Source organism: Sceloporus occidentalis, unplaced genomic scaffold (assembly GCF_023333645.1).
Source record: "Sceloporus occidentalis isolate IW3139 unplaced genomic scaffold, rSceOcc1.0.p SCAF_10, whole genome shotgun sequence".
Classification (NCBI taxonomy): Eukaryota; Metazoa; Chordata; class Lepidosauria; order Squamata; family Phrynosomatidae; genus Sceloporus; species Sceloporus occidentalis.
In genome coordinates this window covers 39,164,329-39,185,148 of record NW_028316990.1, presented here as the reverse complement: position 1 = coordinate 39,185,148, position 20,820 = coordinate 39,164,329, and the positions used below count along the sequence as shown (strand labels likewise).

General features: G+C 56.1%; 3 protein-coding genes across 8 annotated transcripts; 2 read left to right on the top strand and 1 right to left on the bottom strand.

Annotated features, from left to right (window-relative positions):
• Positions 1-124: 124 nt before the first annotated feature.
• On the bottom strand, positions 125-11,337 carry NPRL3 (NPR3 like, GATOR1 complex subunit). Of its 3 annotated transcripts, XM_089539901.1 has the most exons (14): positions 10,858-11,337; positions 9,933-10,002; positions 9,077-9,115; positions 6,642-6,771; positions 6,382-6,456; positions 4,966-5,119; positions 4,515-4,596; positions 3,663-3,800; positions 3,055-3,211; positions 2,524-2,630; positions 2,195-2,324; positions 1,887-2,076; positions 1,115-1,307; positions 125-658 (listed from the first exon to the last, which is right to left on the bottom strand). In XM_089539901.1, exons 1-14 carry the CDS (start codon positions 10,976-10,978, stop codon positions 493-495), a joined length of 1,752 nt encoding a protein of 583 aa, XP_089396027.1. In that variant the 5' UTR covers positions 10,979-11,337; the 3' UTR covers positions 125-492. The 3 variants fall into 3 exon arrangements, with proteins under 3 accessions (XP_089396027.1, XP_089396028.1, XP_089396029.1); XM_089539902.1 differs by lacking the exon at positions 9,077-9,115; XM_089539903.1 differs by lacking the exons at positions 9,077-9,115; positions 9,933-10,002 and having other exon boundaries at positions 10,858-10,876.
• An 863-nt stretch (positions 11,338-12,200) lies between these two features.
• LOC149306571 (hemoglobin subunit alpha-D-like) lies at positions 12,201-13,011 on the top strand. Its single transcript, XM_089539907.1, has 3 exons — positions 12,201-12,365; positions 12,501-12,705; positions 12,798-13,011. Exons 1-3 carry the CDS (start codon positions 12,271-12,273, stop codon positions 12,924-12,926), a joined length of 429 nt encoding a protein of 142 aa, XP_089396033.1. The 5' UTR covers positions 12,201-12,270; the 3' UTR covers positions 12,927-13,011.
• Positions 13,012-14,672: 1,661 nt separating this feature from the next.
• On the top strand, positions 14,673-20,253 carry DNAJA3 (DnaJ heat shock protein family (Hsp40) member A3). 4 transcript variants are annotated; one of them, XR_016282457.1, is made up of 12 exons: positions 14,673-14,851; positions 15,120-15,259; positions 15,517-15,600; positions 15,726-15,926; positions 16,427-16,579; positions 16,813-16,960; positions 17,204-17,268; positions 17,373-17,501; positions 17,996-18,111; positions 18,474-18,571; positions 18,837-18,920; positions 19,892-20,253. XR_016282457.1 is itself a non-coding variant. In XM_089539904.1 (12 exons), exons 1-11 carry the CDS (start codon positions 14,677-14,679, stop codon positions 19,688-19,690), a joined length of 1,413 nt encoding a protein of 470 aa, XP_089396030.1. In that variant the 5' UTR covers positions 14,673-14,676; the 3' UTR covers positions 19,691-19,706; positions 19,892-20,253. The 4 variants fall into 4 exon arrangements, 2 of the variants coding, with proteins under 2 accessions (XP_089396030.1, XP_089396032.1); XR_016282458.1 differs by lacking the exon at positions 19,892-20,253 and adding an exon at positions 19,587-19,672; XM_089539904.1 differs by lacking the exon at positions 18,837-18,920 and adding an exon at positions 19,587-19,706.
• The last annotated feature ends 567 nt before the right edge of the window (positions 20,254-20,820 follow it).

Here is a 20,820-nt window from a genome sequence, read left to right as displayed (position 1 = left end):
CACCAAACTTGCTAATTAGAAAAGGCTGCAGGAAAGCTACAGCCATGCTGCCGTCTCCCCCACTCCGGTGCGCGCCTTCCCCTGACATGGAACTGGTGGGTTCCCAACACAGAGACGCACAGAGTGGAGGAAGCATTCAGGGTGTATTTTCACAGCAGGGCTTAAAGACATTTCACATTCCCCACCAACAGTGAATTAATGGCTTTTGCCCCTGAGCAGGCACATTGGTAACAACTAGCTCCTGCTGCCCCACAGACACAGGCAGCACTGCAGGGCTGTCGTTGCCCATGACCCTGGTGCAAACAGGAGAGCCAGAAGTAATTCCTGGCACAAGTGGGCATCGTCGCTGGCATCTCAAGAGCCAGGGGCTAGCCTTCTCTCCCGCCATCACCCCCGCCCTCTGGTGCCCCAAGTCCTTCATCTTGAAGAGGGAGGAAGTCCGTCCACACTGGCCCCTGGCCCCCATAGTCAGTGAGGGTCTCTGCCTCCTTCTCACTTGTGGAAGGACTGGAAGACGGAGATGATGGGGTCCTCATGGTTGGTCACGACCAGGACGCTGCGAAACTTGTCGAAGAGCATCAGCAGGTGGGAGCGGCGCATGTTCTCGTTGTACATTATCTCTTCCAGGTGATGCCGCCCGCGGAAGTAGTGCAGCAGCCTGTCAGTGGAGAGGAATGGGGATGCTCAGCCTTTGGGCCCAGCGGAAACAGCAATGACCATCTTGGTTCCCCTACAGGGAAAACGCAGAAGAGGAGGAGGTGCTCTGGCCAGCAACCCCTCAGCTTCAGGAAGAGGCTAGAGTAGCCCCCTCTTCCACTTGCACTTCCCTCCAAAAGAGGAGAAGACCCCTCTCTCCACAGTAGGGCACTGTGGCACACTCCATCCATCGTGTGGGCTTTACAGGGAGCCCTGCATGGGGAACCCAGCAGAAGGTGACAGACTGCAATGCCCATCCTCCTCCTTGCTAGCATGAGCCTGGGGAAAAGAGATGTTTGCAGGACCCCATTCTCCTCCTCTTACTCTGAACCAGACCATTTCAGCAGGGGGGGGGGGGGATGTCCAGGCCAATCTCTGGCAGGCTGCCCCTCGGTGTCCTGCCAGCCTCCCTCACTACCTGGCAAACATGCGCAGATCCTCAGGGTTGTGGGAAGCCGGGACACTGAGAATGGCTTCCCGCTCATGCTCCGAGAGGCTGGTCAGCAGGTTCTCTGTCATGCGCTTGTTCACAGGGGAGTCTCCACCAGGCAGCAGCTCAGCGCTGGAGTTGTCCATGCTGGGGCTGGTGAGAGTCATGTCATCGCTGCTGGCTGCAGAGGGGAACAAAGCCAGCATGGAGCCTGATGGCGGCATGTATGGCAAACCCACAGGGGCTCCCCTGGGGGAAAGGAGCAGGGCCTCCAGCATTTCAGCTCTTCTCTCCTGGGAGAGGCAGGAGGGGAGCTTGCGTGCTGAGAGGTTTGCAAATTGAGTGCAACTGGCAGAGAAGGGCAATGAGGAGGTGCAGGTGGGCCTAGCAGCGGAAGCAGGGAACCCTTCTGCACTCTGCATGGCAGGACTGCCCTCCAGATGGCTTACAAAGGGGGGGGGGGGTCCCAGCTAGTGGGTCCCACTTTGTCTGGGAGAGAGAAGTGGAGGGAAGCCCTGGAGGTGGGAGTGAACACGTAGGACGTTTCACGGTGAAACTAGGCTGGTTCTGTGCTCCCCTGCTCTCTCATGCAGAATTGGTTACACAGAAGAGGTAGGGAGGCTCCAGTGGGCCCCACAAAACCAGTGGGGAAGACTTGGAGAGGCTCTCCCCTGCAGGCTGCAGCCACTGCCCAATCCCTTGGGTCAGAAGCCCTGGGCAGACCAACTGCTCCCCAAGAATAGCTGGCCGGATCCCGTACTTGGAGAGCCAAAGCTGAGGGCGTTGGGGGTGCTGAGGCTGCGGCCCCCCACCCGGGCAGCCAAGGGGGGCTCTTCCACTCTGGTGCGGGGGTCTTCTTCCTTGGGAGGCACCATCAGGCAGGCATAGGTGTGGAGCTGGATGAGGAGCCGGTGCTGAAGCATCCAGACCACCATCTGGATGAGCTGTGTCTGGCCAAAGAGGAGAAGGAGGAGATCACTTTGAGTAGCAGGAGAGTAGGTGGACTTCTCAGCAGCCTCTGAAGGGAGCTACTTCAGAGCCAGCCAAGGCCAGGGATGGTCTACTCACCTCCTGCATAGGGGCAGCCAGGGGGTCCTTGAACTCTGCCAGTGAGACGGGCAAGGAGAACTTGGAGAGGACGGAAGGCAGGTCATGGCCAGGGAACTGACATGCGAAGTCCTCAGCTAGAGGGGAGTAACTGAGGGGGAGGAGGAGTCCGTCAAGACCTTCCACGGGATCTCTTCCTCCTCCCCACCTTCAATAGGGCTCAGGCTGCCCTGGTTCACTCTCACCAGCTCTCCTGGGAGGGCCAGGCTGAGAGACAGCGGCCAGCCCAGGTTCCCTTGGCCTTGCCCAGCTGTGTGGCCACTGCACATTGTCTAGAGACATGCACTTACAGGCAAAGGCTGGCATTGGGGCAGAGCATGTAGACGTTGTTCTCGCACAATGGGTAGATGATTATGGCCTTCCCCCAGTAGACCAGGTGTGCTGCCAGCTGGAACACCTACAGGAGGGATGGAGCCAAGGGAATGTGGGCACTCAGTAGGCACTCAGGGACAGGCACACTGCAGCTCCAGAGAGGTTGCAGTATGGCAACGCCCGGAGGCAGGGTGCATCCTGCCACCTCTGGCCGGAAAGGAGGCTGCCTCCTCCCACCACCCCTTGGTAACGTGGCCACAGTTGGCGCATGGGCAACGTGGGTGGGAGCCACCAGCTGACACCCTGGCGGTGGGACCCGTTGAGCCAAGGGCTGAACGCTGACCTTACATCCAAGCAGTCAGCCTTCTCTGGTTGGGAGCTACCAACAGCCTCTCAGCTACAGAACCCCTACTGGCTCCTGGGCAAATGGTGGTCTGGCCTCAGTAGGCCAGTTCTTCCTAGGGGGGATGTTTCCAATCACCAGGGGGGGCCTCCTGTCCCCCATTCACCTGGAGCAGCGCAAGGTCAGCATCCTGGGCCAGCTGCTGTAGGTTCTTCACAGCAGAGGTGGTCCTGATGACACGCACCAGGGCTGGGGAGCAGTCCAGCGGGAGATCATTGAGGAGGGATTTCTCATCCTTCAATAGCAGCAGGGCATGGTAAGGTCTGCAAAGGCGGGGCGGGGGCAAAGCAGACACCCACAGCAGAGAGAGTTAGACATCCCATCACAACAGGAGCCTCAACAACCTACACAAGACTATGGTCTCGGGAGGGAGGGAATCCAAGACCCCTTGTGAAAAAGAGATAAGTTCTCCGCCACCCTCCGCCACAACTCCTGGCACAGCTGGACAGAACCCTGGCTCGAGAGCTGGTTCCTTTAACTTGCCAGGTGACCATAAACATGTCCCATCCTGAGGGAAGGGGGCAGGTGTTTCTGCCAGCGAGCCAGAGATAGGACTCATGGAAGCCCTCAAGGATATGTGTATGACTCCCATCAGCCCAGTCATAGTCGCCAGGGGCAGGGTGCGGGTGAAGCTATCCCAAGGCATCTGGAGGGCATGTGGTGGCCAGGGAGCCCTGGGCCAAAAGCCTCCCCACCCAACTCAAGAGGCCTTACCGAATAGCTTTCAGGCTCCTCTCAATGGCCTCTGGTGGGATGAAATGGGAGGCAACATCGTGGACCTTGTGAGGGAGGCAGAAGCTCACTTCCAACCAGCTGTTGATGTGCAGCCGGACAACCCCCGTTGTGCAGAGGCTAGAGAAAGAGAACCGGGTGCATCAGGCTCCACAAGACACAAAAGTCCCCACAGCTGCAGCCTGGGCAAAACAGGCCACATGAGGAGACCAGACACCACCCCACACACATATGGGGCAACAGGCAGATGGGGGGGACTCCAATCACGCACTGGGTATGCCTGCAGGCAGGGTTTCCATGCCAGGGTAGGGAGCCGTCTCTGGAAGCAGCCGAGAAAGAGGTGGAGGGAAGGGAGAAAGGAAGAAGGAAAGAAGCACCACAAAGGGGGGAGCAAAGGCTTTCAGACTATCAAGGAAGCACAAGGCTGAAGCAGGCCATCCCAGGGGAAGGACTCAGTACTGGGGCTGTCCTGCCATGGGAAGGCCTGCTCTGCTGCCTCAGCCAAACCCTTCCTTGGATGCAGGCATGTGCAGGAGCGAATCGTCCTTCTCTTGGGGACGCCAGACCCTCCTCCCGCCATGCTCCTTTCCGCTTATGGAACCCAAGAGTCCCCACCCTGTCCTGGGAACAGTAGGAAGACAGACTTCCACTGCCTCTGGCAGCCAAGACTGCGATGTAACTACAACTAGCCAGTGCCACCTTGTGGCAAAGCAGGAGAGGCCCAGGGGAGGCCCTGGCTCAGCCTCTGCACCGAGTGGAAGCCACAGACGAGAGTGTCCTGTGGCTGCAGGACAGCAGAAGAGAGGGAGGGAGGGCTGGCATAAAGCACCTTACCTGTCATAAGCCTCCTTGAGGTCTCTGGCCAGCTTGCACTTGGGAAGGATGTGGAGGAAGGGCGACTGGGGGCCTTCTGTGGCTGCAGGGGAGAAAGAAAACTGAAGTGCCTTACACACAAAAAGATTACCCAGCATAGCCCATCCCTCAACCTCAGCTAATCTATTTGCCAACTAAGAAGCCAAACTGCTTGTACAAAGCGCCAGGGTCTGGCAGGTCCAAGGACTGGACATGCAACTGATACATGGCCACACACAGGGCAAGCTGGCGCATGACCTCTGCCAACAGCCGGGTGGGTGCCAGCTGGTCAAGAGCTAGGCTCAAATGGGAAGTGCCAAGATCAGGGGCCAGGCTGAGAGAGGCACTGCTATGCAGCTGCTGGGCCCTGCCCTCCACAGGCAGAGGAGGGGGACCCCAGCTGGTCATCCCATCCCCAGCCCCTGGAGCTTACTTTCTGACATGGCCGACACTTCGTCCTGGATGGCTAGGATGAGCTTGGCCTCACGGGTGAGGTACTGGCAGCGTCGCTCCTCGTGCTGGAGGACAATAGCGATCCGCCGGGAGAGGTTGTGCAGGCAGTTGATCACCGAGGGGTCAGCTGTGGCCTGTGGAGGGGAGGCAAGCAGAAGTCACCCGATGAGAGGTCAGCCCCATGGGAGGTCAGGAGGGAGTCCTGATCTAACTGTCAAAGAGAATACCCCCCACTCTCTCAACAACCAGGCCTCCTGACTGGTGCCTACAGCCCACCCACCCCCAAGGGCCAGTCCATGCTCTCCAGGCCTTTGAAGATGAGAATGCTCTTAGTCCTTCCCAGTGGTACATGGGTTGTGGCTCTCTGGACACCCAGAAGAGGGTTGCCCAGCAGCTCCGACTGGCTTCCATGCACCTGCTAGTCCTGGGCTCTTCATGCTGGGTTGGGGGGTTGGCCTCTCCCCTACTCTCATCCCACTTAAGACCGCAAGCAGTTGAGGATGGACGGGAGGCTCCGCGCAGGGCCACTGGGCACACTTTCACCAGCCACCCTGGAACCAGACCCCTCTACCTCATCTCAAGATCTGGCTGGCAGAGAGGAGATGTGCTGGTCTAGCTCAGAGGCACCAAAATGCCTTGGCTTCTAGCCCAGCAGCATTCTGGTGCATGGCCATGCTCAGCTAAGGCCAATGAGGGCCCCTATTCCACCCCCAGCTGGAGGGCTGCCCTGGCCCCAGGGAAGGCAAAACACAGGGAGGCTATCAGCCTCCTGCAGCTGAGAGGGTGAGGCTGGAAAGGCAAGCAGAGGGTGGGTGGGGCTGGGCAGCTGCAGAGCGCCTGTTAAGGAGCTGGAGGACAAGACCGCTGATAGCATATCACTTGCTGCCCAAACCTGGCAAGCCATGACTCAGCACAACAGAGGACAGGGATGCTTGCTGAGTCACAGCTTTCTGTTCCCAGCTTTACCCGGCTGATGAGAAGGTGGGGGGCACTGGCCCACCAGACCTGCAAGTTGCAAACGTAAGACCGGAAAGGCCTCCAGCCGCCACATCGTGGCCCTCACCTTCCTCCCCTCCTACCCCAAAAGGAGCCCTTCCCCTTGCCCCCTGCCCCAGCCTTGGAGAAATCCATAGCTCAGAGTCTGGCACCAGGACATGCAAAGCATCACCTTACTCACCCACAGGCAGGCACAGCCTCCCTCCCTGGGCTGGCCAACTGCACCCTGGCACCCTTGGAGGGAGCCTCCTTACCTGGGACTGTGGATCTGGGGAAATTGGAGCCCTCACCCCTCCACCCCCATGGAAAACAAGGCCTGCTCAGCCTGAGAAGAGGCCCTGGCCCAGGTCACTCACTCGCTGGAGTGACAAAACTGGACCCAATCCTTGGGCATCCTTACCCTTAAGGCAAAGACAACGTTGAAGAGAATCATGGTGGGCATCTCTCTCTTTGGGGAGGGGTCTGTCTTGGAGATCTGCAAAGCAAAGGAAGACAGTAGGCACACCATCCCAAAAGAGAACAAGGTTAAAGTAAGTCCATGATGGGAGAAGAAAGGCACCTGAGCAGGCAAACCCCTTTTGTTTAAGGTGGTCGGGAGCACCAGAATCAGGGCAACAAGGAGACGCTCAGCTTCAGAAGAAAAAGGCCTGCAGCCCCTACCTGCCCAAAGCCATGCTGCAGCAGAGTGGGGTGGCCCACAAAACGGACATTGTCGATCTTCAACTCAAACTTTTTGCCACACATGTCCGACTTGGTAGCCAGAATTGTTGCCAGGATGACGTCTGAAAACCTTCAAAAGAAAACCCAGGCATCACTAAAGTCTTCCTCGGCTGCCTCCCCTCCCCACCCACCTCCCCGAGGAACAGTACCAGAGCCAGTATCGGGGTATTAATATTCCATATGATGTGAGCATTGAAGAATAAACACACACATTGTGGAATACCCTGGATCCCATCTGTCCATGATGGCAATTAAGAGGCACCCTCAAGATCACGCCTTGCCAATCACGGGAATTACTGGAAGGCAAAGCATCCCAGACAAAGAGGGCAGAGCAGCTCATGCATCTTCCGCATGGAGAACAAGCACTCAGGAGGAGGAGGAGGAGGAGGAGGAACAGAGAAAGGAGGCAGAGCTGGCCTTAGCTGAAGGTCCTGGATTTCTAGGCAGGCCTCCCCCATTAAGCAAGAAGGGGCCAGCAGCAGCTTGGGCCAAAGCAGCCCCCATAGCAAAAATGGGGGGGGGGGGCCTTTCTCAAAAGGGCTCCCCAGAGGCTCCCTGGCACTCTGAAGGGTTGCCTCTCCTGTCTTCTGGAGCACCAGCCCAGCAAGGGAAGGAAAGAGGTTTCCCACAGGCCCCTGGGGTTTGACAACTGGTGGCCTGATGGACCAGCCTCTCTCTTGGGGAGACACACACACACACACAGACACACACACACACACACACTCCTGCTGGAAGACCCCTCACTCTCCCTTTGCCTCTGGGATCCCAAGCTGTACTGGGAACCTCAGAAAAGCAAGACCAAAACAGAGTCCAGGATCCTGCTTAGTCTATCCATGGCTGACCCCTCCATGCCCTTTCATTCACCTGGCATTCTCTGGCCACCGATGCAGAGAGGCACGCTGCCTTTGGCACTGGATGGAACAGCCAACCTGACCAGGAGATACTGAGAGCCCTGACCCCCTGGAATCAATCCAGTTCCCTTTCAAAGCCATCCAAGTCAGCAGCCATTATGACTTCTGGTGATAATGAGTGCCACAGGTTTGCCCCTGCACTGATAAAGCACATGGGGTACTTTCCTCCAGAGAGTCTCTCCATGTAGGAAATAGTACACTGTCTCTGATCTATGAGGGGTACCCAAATGCATTCCAGGCCACTTCAGACAGGCTTCCTGGGCCCATTCTCTGGACAAGGAGACCCCTCTGGCCCCAGATCTAGTCTTACGTGGATAAATGCAGATAACCTAGAAGAGATGCAAGGCCAATCTTCTTGTCCTATTTTTCCTCATTGTAAAGAAAAAGAACAAGACAATATGTAATAGCTCTTGCTTGTGTTTTTGGCTGCTTTCCACCAGCATGTGAGCCTTGCCACCCAACTGAGCAAAGTACAACCTTCACACGCGTCTTTGTGGGCAATACAAGACAGGCTTCAATCTCTCGGGAAGGAGACTAGTCTTTCTGCAACAACAGCTGTTCCTGAGCTGAGCCTGTCCCTGGGGCTGCATCCTAAGAGCAGCCGCCTCCTCACTTTTTGCCACTGAGGCTCCAAGAGATTGCCCCTTATCAGACCCAGCAGAGTCAGCAAGGAGGGAAGGGGGCAGGCAGGCAGGCAACTGCTCAGAGGACGGTGCAGGACAAGACAGAATGCAGGAACCCTCTGCCATTTTATAACCACCCACCCCTGATGGGTTTCACACTCCTTTGTAGCACCAGAGGAGAACAATCTGGCCAGGGATGAGCAGGGACTCCTCTTGATACTGAATGGGAACATGTGGCAGAGCAGAGGAACAAACTGCTGTGAGACAAGCATCTTTCTTGACATTAAGCTTTGGGTGTAGAGTGCTCCTTAAGAAAGACAAGATCATCCACCTGTCAGAATGTTTCTATAAACATCCTTTAAAAGTTAACTTTAGAAGACAACCAGAAAACAAAGAGGTAACTTCCCTCCACCTTGTGTCATCCCAGGCCCTGCTCCCAGGTTTTGTGGAGTGCAAAGGACTTCTTTGGGAGGAAGGCGGAGACCACAAGCCTGGTGCCACCACAAGTGCCTGCCTTTGCCCCCCTCCACATCTGGACTCAGACACACAGACTGGCAGCATTTCTGGTGCCACTTCTTCCTACCAGGCCTGCCAACATGTCCCCCCTCACAAAGAGACTGCTAGGGCTGGGAACCTGAGTCCTTCCACGTGGCAAGTGGTGGGGGGCAATGCCCTTCCTTGTAACCCTCAGAACCCTCCCACTCCTCTTTTCCCCCAGTGCAGTTAATCCACAGCTTGGTGGGAAACAGAAATGAAGAAAGAGAGCACAAGGAGAGGGCAGTGAGAAAGGAAGCCATAAGTGGGGAGCGGGGCACTGCCAGTTCAGAACATTTGGTCTTACCCTGACACCACCTGCTCCTCAGTGAGAGGACATGGCTCTCTGAAAACAGGAACAGGAGGCATAAGCACCTCTTGGGAAACAGACCAGGCAAAGGCACACCAGGTGCATCGCTAAAACACTACCAAATGGGACAGTTAGCAATTCAGTCCTGACTGCCTCGCTCTCGGAGTCCCTCAAACACACATGAAAGACTGAAAGTGAGCTGTTGGGAGGAAGGGAGGACACCATCCACTCGGCCTGAGCACTGGCAGGAATAAAGGCAGGAGAAGGGATCACCAGGGCTGGGTCAGGCCGACAACCAGCCCAAGGCCTCCTTGGAACCAGGTCCCTGGGGTGAAGACCTGGGAGTCCCAGGTGGGCCCAGGCAAGACTGGCTGACAGGGGAGTCAGGATCCTGCCCTCGACGGAGATGGATCACACCGGGAGCTGGCCAGGGAAGGGCTCCTGCGCTGAGAGGGCTCTGTTTCTAGGGGCTTAGTCTTTCAAAACAGCCAGATTCGGCTTAGCTTGAAAGGTTTGGAGGGGACCAAGGAGAGGCAACTTGGTACTTTCCAGATGCTTGTCACTTCAACACCCACCACCCCCAAACAGCATGACCACTGCCTAAGGATTATGGGAGCTGCAGTACACAGCTGGGAGGCACCGGCTTGCCTGCCTCTGGTTCTGGAAGTGCAAGAGGCTCCATCCCAGGAGGGCTGACCTGCCTGTGTCCGTTTCCTTCTGCCTAGCTAGAGAACACAGGGAGCTAGGGCTTGCTTGTAAAGGAGCCAGGGGCCATTTGACGCTTGACATGGAAGCATGCGCTCCGCCGCCTGCCCCGACTCAAAGCGCCCTGGCGACCAGGAGCCACACTTACCTGGCGTCGCCATCCGGGTCTTCCACGCTGTCGCCAATGCTGTTCACTGCGTACCTGCTCCGCGGCTTCCCTTTGGAAAACCGGAAACAGAGGATGGTCAAGATTAACATTGAAACTATTAGCTCCAAGTGCATGAGCTCAGACAACTTGGACAGACTGAGGGCCATGGACCCTCTGTACCCGGCGGCTGTATGTTGACCTCAGGCGCAAGTCCAGGGCAGGTTTGGGGGCCAGAATTATGGCTTTTGACAGGGTAAAACTTTGGGGTTTGTAACAAAGGAGCGAAAGGATGAAGCAAAGGGAAAGAATGGGAAAAGGCCTTAGACAATGCTCTCAGGAGCCAGGGTTTGTGGTGGCCCTGAAGGCCGGCTGGAGAGGGAGCCTTCTCTGCAAGGGCTCAAGGGCGAGGATGGCCCCTGGCTGCAGGGCTTCCTCGGTCCATTTTCCGACTAGAGACTTGCATAGGGGAGGCCCTCCGTACCATCGGAACCGAAAATAGACACAGCAAAAGGCAGGCCAAGGCTTTCCTCCCGGTGGCTTTTCGCCCCTTGGCGGGGGTTTTACGTTGCTGGATGAGGGTTTATGCAACACCGAGTAGGACATAAAGAGAGCAAAGGCAAGAAGGGGCCAAGAGAAGGCCCTGGGACTCCCAGACCCCCTCAGTGCTTCCACTGCAACGCCCATGGTTCCCGGCCTGGGCCACACTGGCTGCGGATGAGGGGAACTGCACTCCATTGGCAAATTGCTCCGGAGGAGGACTGCAGCTCCCATCATCCCGGCGGCAGCGGAGGAGGGAGGGAGGGAGGGAGGGAGGGAGGGGGGGCCGCGAGCGCAGCTGGGGTCGCCATGGCAACGGGCCCGCCCCTCCCTCCCTCCCTCCCTCCCGGCGGCCCACTTCCGGGGCGGGGCCTGGCTGCCGGCTCACCGGTGCTGGCGGCGGGGTTGGCGGGGCCGCGCTGGAAGGGGAAGCGGAAGAGGAGCTTGTTGCCGCGGCTGCCGGAGCTGACGAGGATGACGCTGATGGGGCTGGAGCGCTCCTCCGCCATCCTCTGCCGCCGCGGCTCCCGAGACCGTAGGCGGCGCAGCCAGGGCCAGAGCGGGCCCCGCGCATGCGCCCGAAGCACTTTCAAGGCCGGCGCCGCCGCGTCCGCGCACGCGCAGTCAGTGGAGGCTTCGCCCCGCCCCCGGAAGTGCCTTCCTCCCACTTCCTGCTCAGGTGCAGCCCTTTGCGGGATCTGTCCGCCTGCTCTGCCTTTGGGTTCCGCACAAACGCTGCCCTCGAGGAGGGAGGCTCCGGGTGGCCCTGCTGCCCAGGAAGACCGGGGCCCCGGGCCCTGCTGGGCGGGACCGGGAGTGGCTCCTCCAGGGCCCTCCCTCCGCCATCTGGGCCCGATAAGGCTGCCCTGGGCCGCCCTGCCTCCGGGAGATAGACAGACAGAGGCCCAGGAGCCTAAGCTGAGGCCCGGCGCGGGGTGGGCCATGCGGGCCCCAGGCGCCTCTTCCTGGCGCTGCTCCCTTTGGTTCTGTCCCGCCTTTGTAGGTCTCTCCAGGCTCAATGGACGTTCACCCCATAGAAAGCCATTACAAGCAACAAACCGGGGGAAAGGCTGTCTTTACCCGAAAGCAGCCCTGGCTCTCTCTCCCAGCAGCCAATGCCCCTCTGGCCAAAGGAGAGGCTGCTGGGAGCTGCAGTCCAACACCTCAAGCAGGGGCAGCTCTGTACATGAGATGAACCTGGGAAGGAGTCCATGGCAAGGAGGACCCGCATTCGGATCCAGAGAGAGACTATGCAGTCTATGCAGGCATTTAAGAGAAGATCAGTCAAGAGGATGGGAGGATGGAGGGGGTGCTGAACTCCAAAGCAGCTGCCAAAATGCCTGCCTCAAACCAGCGCTGGGGCTGTCAAGAAGAGGAGGGCTCTAAGGAGGCAAAAAGTGACCAGTCCAAGACATGTACGTTAATCCAAACAGTCTGAAAGGGTGATTTTGTCACGGTTTCTGTCGGGTGGAAAAAGCAAACATTGAACATGGGTCCCTTCTCTGCTACAGACAAGGGCAGGAAGAAGGTCATTTGTTCAGACCTGGAAACAGAAGGATTGGAGGACTTCTTGAGCAACAAGAACTCTAACAGATATCATCTGTCAGCTGCAAAAGCAGAAGAGTCCCCTCTCCCCCGGCCTTCCCTTCCCCTTCCCCGCCTCCAGGGCCAGATAAGAGGGGCACGCCCAGGGAGCCGTGGCTATAAAGGAGGCGCCCACGGAGCCCCAGCTCGGACCCTGCCTGCCTGCCTTCCTTCCTTCGGCCCCAAGAGAGAGAGAGAGAGAGAGAGAGCTGCCAGGATGGTGCTGACGGCGGACGAGCGGAAGGTGCTGACCTCCACCTGGGCCAAAGTCTCAGGGCACCTGGACGAGATGGGCGGGGATGCCCTGTGCAGGTGAGCAAGGGAAGGCAGGGGCCCCATTGCCATCCTTCCATCCCAGCAGAGGAAGGCAGGGACCCCATGGCCTGGCCTGGCCTGCCCTCCGTCAGCCCTCCATCTCTCCCTCCATCCCTCTTCTCTCTCTCTCAGGATGCTCACGACCTTTCCGCAGACCAAGACCTACTTCCCGCACTATGACATGAGCCCAGGCTCCAAAGACCTCCAGCACCACGGGCAGAAGGTGGCCAAGGCCCTGGACAACGCCCTCCACCACCTGGACAACGTCCGGGGCACCATGTCCGACCTGGCCGACCTCCACGCCTACAACCTCCGCGTCGACCCCGTCAACTTCAAGGCAAGGAGAGCCAGGGAAGGAGGCCCTTTGGGGTCCCGGGGGGGTCCCCTTCCCTCCTCTGACCCCCTTCTCTTGCTTCCTTCCCGTTTCAGCTGCTGGCCAAGTGCTTCCACGTGGTCCTGGCCACCTACCTGCGCGCCGACTACACCTGCTACGTCTACCTCTGCCTTGACAAGTTCTTCTACCTGCTGGCCGAGGTCCTCACCGAGAAGTACAGATGAGCACCTCCAACCCACTGAAGGGAGGCCCCTTCCTCCTCCTCCTCTCCCATGATTCAGAATAAAAGGCTTTGGCCACCCTTGACTACCTGCCACCTGAGCCTCAGTTATTTTGGGTGGGTTGTGGGGAGGAGGGAAGGTGGGATGGAGCCCTTCTTCAGGCTCAGAGGGGTCCCTGGGTTGGAAGGTGGGTGCTGCAGAAGGTGGGTGCTGCAGAAATAATGTGGGTTTGACACCTCTTTGGTGGGGTCTGAATTGCAGAAACAATGGTGTTTGGTTTCCTCTGCCATGGCTCAAGGCTATTCTGGGATCCTGGGATTTCTACTTTGGGGAAACATTTAACCTTGGGGCTCTGGGGCCACAAGAAACGACCATTCCCATGATTTCATACCCTTGAGTCAAACTGGATTATTTCTGCAGTGTAGACACTGGTTAAGGATGCCTCTGCGCCACAGAAATAATGCAGTTTGACACCTTTTAAATCTCCATGCTAAGAGATACTGGGATTTCTAGTTGTGACACCAGACCCTTCTGACAGAGAAGGCTCAATGTCTCAGGAAACTACAGTTCCCAGGAGTTCATCATAAGTGTTGCTAGTGGGAGGAGGGGATTCTGGGAGGTGTAGTTCTAAAATGTTCAGGCTTTCCGGTCCGGAATCTGAAGGAAGATGGGATTTGGGGGCAAAAGATGGGGGACAGAGAGAGGTGGGAGGGGTTCAGCATTCTTTCCAGGGCTCAGGTTTGGAGGGTGCAGCTCCCATCATCCCCTGAAGTGAGGAGGCATGCTGGAAGAAGTAGTCCAGCCTCTGTGTTGGGGGAGGCTCACTTGGTTCTCTGGTAAATCTGCCTCAAGGGCTCCTAAACTAAGGGACTTCAAGGCTTCTCCCTGCCTGAGAGATGGACCCTTGCAGGGGCTGCCATCCATTCGTCCCAACCCGGATTAGAGAATCCTCAGAACAGGTTTCTTTGCACTGCAACACCCAGCATGTCTCCAGCAAGCATGGGGACGCTGGGAGTTGTAGTTGCAAGGGCTAGATTCCCCACACTTTTTGGGGGGGACCCTTAATTATAACTAGGTATTTTGTGAGTCACCTGAAGGAGTCCCGACCCTTTGCAAAACTCTGCACTAATAATGAATTGCGGCTGGGGGAGCAGGGGAAGGAAAGGGCAGGGCCCCCAACTATGTACCCCACTGAGAAAAGGAGTCTCTCCAACAAGACTCCCAGAAAAAGCCCTTTTTTAAACAAAGGAATACAACTCCCATAATCCCCCAAACCAGCATTGGAGATACGGCAATAGCAAGTGCGTTTCTATACACTATAGACTTTGGCAGCATCCACACTGGAGATATAACACGGTTTAGGCACTGCTTTTCAACATCCTGGCTCAAGGCTATGGAATTCTGGGAGTTGGAGTTTGTTGTGGGCCCAGAGCAAAGCTCCGCTCCGGGCCCCACGACAAACTCCAACTCCCAGAATTCTATGGCCTTGAGCGAGAAAAGCGTTAAAGCGCTGCCAAAACGGGTAATTTCTCTAGTGTGGATCAGGGGAGCGCTAGGACCCGGGAGACACCCCAGCAGCAAAAGCCGGGTCTGGATTGACCGCTGCAAGAGGACTTTATACAGAACGCGGAATACCGGGTGGCGCATGCGCTCTGGGGCGCCTCCAACCTAGACCCCGCCCCCTCTAGCTCTGCGCTTGCGCAGACCGTGTTTGGCTGCCGGCGCGCAGGCGCAGTCTGCCTGGCGGCCCAAGATGGCGGCTGTGTGCGCCTCACGCTGGCTGAGGGAAGCGGCGGCGGGCGGAGGGGAGGCGCGGCGGCGGGGAGGGCTGCTGCTGCTGCTGGTCCGGTGGCTGAGCGGAGGCCCCGGAGGGCCCCTCGCGCCTCGCCCGGCCTTGGCGCCGCGCCTGGCCGGGGGCAGCTGCTGGGGTGAGCGGCGCGCGTGACGTCACGGGGAGGCAAGGGTGCCTCTGAGGACAAGCAGAGTGCAGCGCGCCTTGGTTTTAAAATTGGATGGGTTTTATGTGTTAATTCCCGTTCTGTGCCGCCTTTCTCCCTGGAAGGACCCAAGGCGGCTCACAAGGGGAACAGCGTTATTACAAGCCCCGTCAGTGGCCATGTCTGAGAGGGCTGCCCTGTCTTTTAAAGAAGGCGAGGCCTTCCTGGGACGCTGAGGCCCTGTTTCCCTTCCCTGCAGGAAGGCCCTGCCGCCCTCTTCTCGCCCCCGCGGCCTCCTTTCACTCCAGCCCCCCCGGCTGCGCCAAGGACGACTTCTACCAGGTGCTGGGGGTGCCTCGGAGCGCCAGCCAGAAGGAGATCAAGAAGGCCTATTACCAGGTACCTGGGCTTGGAAGAGCCTTGGGAGCAGGGACGCCGGCTCTGGGCTCCTGGTGCCAGAGAGCCTCTCCACAAGGCAATGGGTTTAGAACTAAAGAACGTCACTTACTTGTCTTCCTCCTGGGAAGTCTTTAAAGGGAGGCTGGACGGCCATCTGTTGTGTATGCTTTGATTGGCAGGAGGGGCTGGGCTGGATCAGGGCCCTTAGGGTCTATGATTCTCTATGACTCACATCACCTTTGGGCCTCTTCCCTCAGCTTGCCAAGAAGTACCACCCCGACACTAACAAAGACGACCCGAAAGCGAAGGAGAAGTTTGCCCAGTTGGCTGAAGCCTATGAGGTAACGTGGCTGCCCTCCCTCTCCGGACAGCGATGGTGGGCTCCTGCCTGGACTCTGGAAGCAAAGGGTGCCAGCTGCGTCCTGCGGGATGCAAGCCCTGGTGCCTTCTGCCTTCCCCTCCGTAGGTCTTGGGCGACGAAGTGAAGCGGAAGCAGTACGACACTTATGGGGCAGCTGGCTTTGACCCAGGCTCGGCGGGCACCGGGCAGCAGTACTGGCGAGGCGGCCCCTCCGTGGATCCTGAAGAGCTCTTCAGGAAGATCTTTGGGGAGTTTTCGGGGTCCCCTTTTGGAGATTTCCACACTGTCTTTGACCAGCCCCAGGAAGTAAGCGGCAGAGGAGGGAAGGAGGGTGTGTGTCTTTCACGTACGTTTGTGTGGAGGTGTGCCAGAGACCCTCACCTTTGTTGAACTAGTCAACCCAGAGGAGATACATGTTGGGGAGGGAGGAGCTATATTCTGCAAAGGTACATGGGGAGATGGGATCAGGGCACGCAGAGGGCTTGCAGGAGGCATTGGGGGTGTGGAAGGAGAGTTAAGCACCCTTTCCCCTGCCTCCACTTCTTCCTCTGCAAGTGCCACGTATTGTTAATTTGGAAAATGTGATTTTGGGAACACAACGCTTGAGGAGAGACATTTTTCTACCCAGATTAATGGGACCCTCTGAGAGATTGCTGTGCTGGCATTTTCATTGCTAGGAGCATAACGTTTAAAATTCCCTCTCACTGTCTCCGATTGCATGAGCCTTGAGGGATCTGCAGAAAGGGCCTGGTCTTTGTCCAAGCCTTGAAGAAGAGCTGAGTCCGTTCCGCTTCCTTCCTCTCTAGTATGTAATGGACCTGACGTTCAGTCAGGCCGCAAAGGGTGTCAACAAAGAGATTGCAGTCAACATCAACGACACCTGCCAGCGATGTGACGGCAAAGGGCATGAGCCAGGCACCAAAGTGCAGCACTGCCACTACTGCAACGGCACAGGCATGGTAAGAGTAGGGCGGGATGGAGGCCCTGGGCAAGTCAATGCCGTTTGCTCCTCCGGCCAGAGTGGCAGCTGGGCCCCTGCTTTGGGGAGGACAAAGGGCCTTTTCCATTTGCTCACTTTGGTTAATCTGTAAAATTTGGTAATCATCAACTGGTCAGGATTCTCCTGTTTAGGAAAATATGGAAGGCTTTGTATCCCATTGCTTTACTTTCCCCTCCACCTTCATTTTGACAGGAGACGATCAACACAGGCCCCTTTGTCATGCGCTCAACATGCCGGCGGTGTGGCGGGCGCGGTTCTGTTATTACCACCCCCTGCGGGGTTTGTCGCGGCACTGGCCAGACCAAACAGAAGAAGACGGTCATGGTCCCAGTTCCAGCAGGTCTGTGTGCATTAGCTCATTCTAAGGATGTATAGGAGTTCCCATTCTCACAAGAATGTGGTTTGCTCCCTGAAAAACATTGGAGAGGAAAAGTCTGTTTTTATAAAACTTTACAGCTGGTGGAGTGCTGAATTGGCAGCTTTTCCCCCCTTGTGACTCCAAAATGCACAACCTCTGAGAGAGTTAAAGGAAAGTCTGGTTCTGGGGGAAGAATTAATATTTCTGTCCTTGTTCTGGCCTTAGGCGTGGAGGATGGGCAGACTGTTCGCATGCCTGTTGGAAAGAAGGAAATTTTCATTACCTTCAGGGTGCGTATTTACGTGGACTTCTCCTGTTAATTGTACCACATTTGGGAACAGCTCATGTCCTTCCCTGGCTGTGCCTGTGGACCATTCCTGCTTTCTCTTCATAGGTTCAAAAGAGTTCTGTGTTCAGGAGGGATGGTGCAGATATTCACTCGGACCTCTACATCTCGATAGCCCAAGCTGTTCTTGGAGGCACAGCCAGGTCACCGGGTCTGTATGAGACCATCAGTGTTGCGGTATGTGGGATTAAGTCACTTGGGGATACTTTTCTTTCTGGTTAAGTGGCACAAGAGAAGTGGAAGCTTTCTGGTTAAGTGGTGCAAGAGAAGTGGAAGCTCATCCTGCCGGATGCTAGGGACCCAAGGAATGATGTTCTATACATGCTGGCAGAAGGCAGATTGTGTCCTTCCCATTTCCTTCCCACTGCCATTACAATACTTTTTAAACCTCTTTTAAAAATCAATTGGCCATTTACTCTTTTTGTATTTCTTTCCCACTTTGTCATAGAGATATGTAGGTCTTTGCCAGTTTGGGATATAGTCCAGGATGTTCCCTGCAGGCAGACCTTTAGATGCTGGCATATACAAGTGTCTGCTCCAGCAACCTCTCGCTGTGTTTGCTTTGTCTAAATGAAGAATCCAACATGGACAGCTCCTTGGGGAAACAGAACAGGGCATATTTGGATGTGTGCAAATACTGGAATGAATGTTGTTTTCCCTGTGTTATGCAGATACCTCCCGGCATTCAGGCTGACCAGAGGATCCGGGTGAGCGGGAAGGGCATTCCCAGAGTTAACAGTTATGGTTATGGAGACCACTACATTCATATAAAGATCAGAGTTCCCAAGTAAGTGGGTGGTTTGTCTAAGCATGGAGAGTTCCATAAGAGAACAGTGAAAGATATTGTATGGCATCAAAGTACTCTTTGCACAAGGATGTTTTGGGGTGGAAAATGGCCAGCCTTGGGGTCTCCACTTACCAGCCTCCATCAGTAAGAGGCACATGAGGTGTTGGTGCTCTACAGCTGCAGACATAAGACTTCAGGGGGGCCTGACAAAAGTCCAGGGAAATGTCACCATGTCCCTTTTGCACCGCACTCCTTCCTTGTGTGTGGTAGCGTTTCCCAGAGGCAAAAGCCCCCTTGTAAAACTGTAATGCAGCTCTTCTTTTTTCCCCTCCACCCCCCACCCCTCCCTGGCCACCCTTCAGGAAATTGACAGACCGCCAACGAACTTTGATGCTGAGCTATGCGGAGGATGAAACTGATGTGGAAGGGACTGTGACTGGCATTGCAAACACCACAACTGGTGAGGCTCGGGTGGCACACTGAGATGGGAAGGGGAAGGCAGGACACATTTTAGGCTCATCTTAGCTGGACTGTCCTGGAGTGCTCTTGGGTTTATACCACTTCTAGAACAGATGTAGTTCCTTGTTGGCATAGCTGTGAGGAAAGGGTGTTGCTGGTTATTTGGGCCCTGCTGTAGTCCTCACACTGAAAGTGTCTCTTTGGCACCTTCCTTTCAGTTTCATAAGCTGTCACTTAGGTAGCATTAAAATTTTCCCCTAAAACAGGAACAGACTGATATTTGATTGGGGGACCAAAGGACTTAGGCGCTTGTAAGAGGCAGGCAAGAAAGCATGGACATTGTTAAAAATGTAAGTAGTTAGCAAAGCAACCCGGCTGTTCTTTTGTTTAATCAGTCTGTATGTCTGCAGTGGCCCTTCCTGTGCTTTGAGTTGAAGCTGGCTGCTGGTTGCCTCTCACCTCAGTTCAGATTATCCCCCACCCCACCCTGGGTCCCCCTTGGGAGCTGGCTCTCCCTTCCTCCTCAATCTAGGAGAGCCTGGAGATTTCATACTGACTGGAACACAAAGTCCGGAACCCTCACACTCACTGGACTTGGAGAAGCGCCTTCCCCTTTGAACAGGCCTCTATGCCCACTTACATTAAGTCAGCAGGGTTCAGCTTGAGTTGTAGCATGGGTAGTTTTGTTGATTTGGGATTCCTGTTAACAAATGTAAAGCTGAGCCAAACTGAAGGTTTGAGATTATCACAGGGGTTAAAGGTACTGAAAGTCATTACTGAGTGTTGGGTGGCAGGAAAAGAGAAACAAGGGCAGTCAGTGGATGGAAATATGTAAAAACAGACCCTGTGCTCAGTAACATGAGCATCAAAAGATGCCTACAAAGTGTGGCAGGCTACACACTAGGAGCAAAATACAGGAGACTCAAGCAATCTCAGCAACTGCCATGCTGGCAAGCAGTACAGTGGGAGGTCTTATGATGTGTACTCTGACGCAGCTCTCTGCTGTTTGTGTCTAGGTGGCAGGGATGCAGCTAGACCGGGGGCAGACACGGAGAGGCCTGAGGCAGGGGACGGCTCGGAGGGGTTCCTTGCTAAACTTAAGAGAATGTTTAGCTCCTGATTAACCCCACCTAGAGGTAGGAAGCCTCTCGTGTTCTTTCCAGGCACAGGTCTCTTGTGTCGGCTGATTTGAGCCACTGGAGAAAGGTCAGCTGCTGGGTAGGTCAGGCAGAGGGCTGTTGAGGGAGGCATTCCTTGCTAGCTGTTGCTCCTTGCCGCTGGTCCATTTCAACAAGTTGCCCTTTCTTATTTTGGACTCCAGGCAAACGTTCTGCTGGAAACTAGACACAGGCGACAGCAGTCTGGTGGCAGAGGTGTCCTTTTGGAGGTGCAGGAAACCCAGCACAGCCCAGCAAGACTCCTAGACAGACACCCCACTCTCCGGCTTGGTGTGACATCTGCACTGAGGAGGCAGAGGCAGAGGAGGGCTTTGGCTGCTTCGGAAGTAAAAGCGCAGAGGGGGCCATCTCCATCTGCAGCGTTAGCCGTAGGAACCGCAAAGGATTCTTGGGTTCTCCTGTGCTGGAAGAGACATCTTGGGTCTTCCTGCTTTTCTGGACAGATGCAAAGTGCTGCATGGTGGGAACCTGAGCTCCAAAAATAAAAAGTGTACACTTAGCTTAATATGAAGTTCTGCTATCCAAAAGTTTTGATGAGCCCCACAGAAAGAGCCCCCAAGATCCCCCAGGCTTTGGATGTGCTCAGCCTTCTGGCTCAGGAGAGACCGGGGGCGGGGGTGGTGGTATCACAGGCTTCCTGTCTTGTGTGCAGGAGGCCCTTTTGCTGTGGAGCTGCATGGCTCACTTTCATGGTTGTTCTAGCAGCTGACCTTTCCCTGCAGGAGGGGCATGCAGGGGATTGATTTTCTGTCAGAAGGCCTTGTTTAAAACCCACCTGAACCGGTGACCCCCTTTACTCTATCTAGAAGGGTTGGAGTGCAAGTTGCCCATCTCTCTTGGGCTCTTGTGCAGCCAACCAGCTCTTCTGTGGAGACTGCCATACCTGGTGCATGTGCGCACGCCAACACCCAGAGGCCAGGCCCCATTGTTTTGACTGCATCTGCATGACAGCATTGGAAACAAGGTCGCTGCTGTGAGAAACCCTCTTGTCACTTGTCCCTTAGTGTTGTGTTACGCTCCTGACCCGAGAGCAGTTATCAGGGACAGAGCAGGAACCAACAACCAAGGGGCC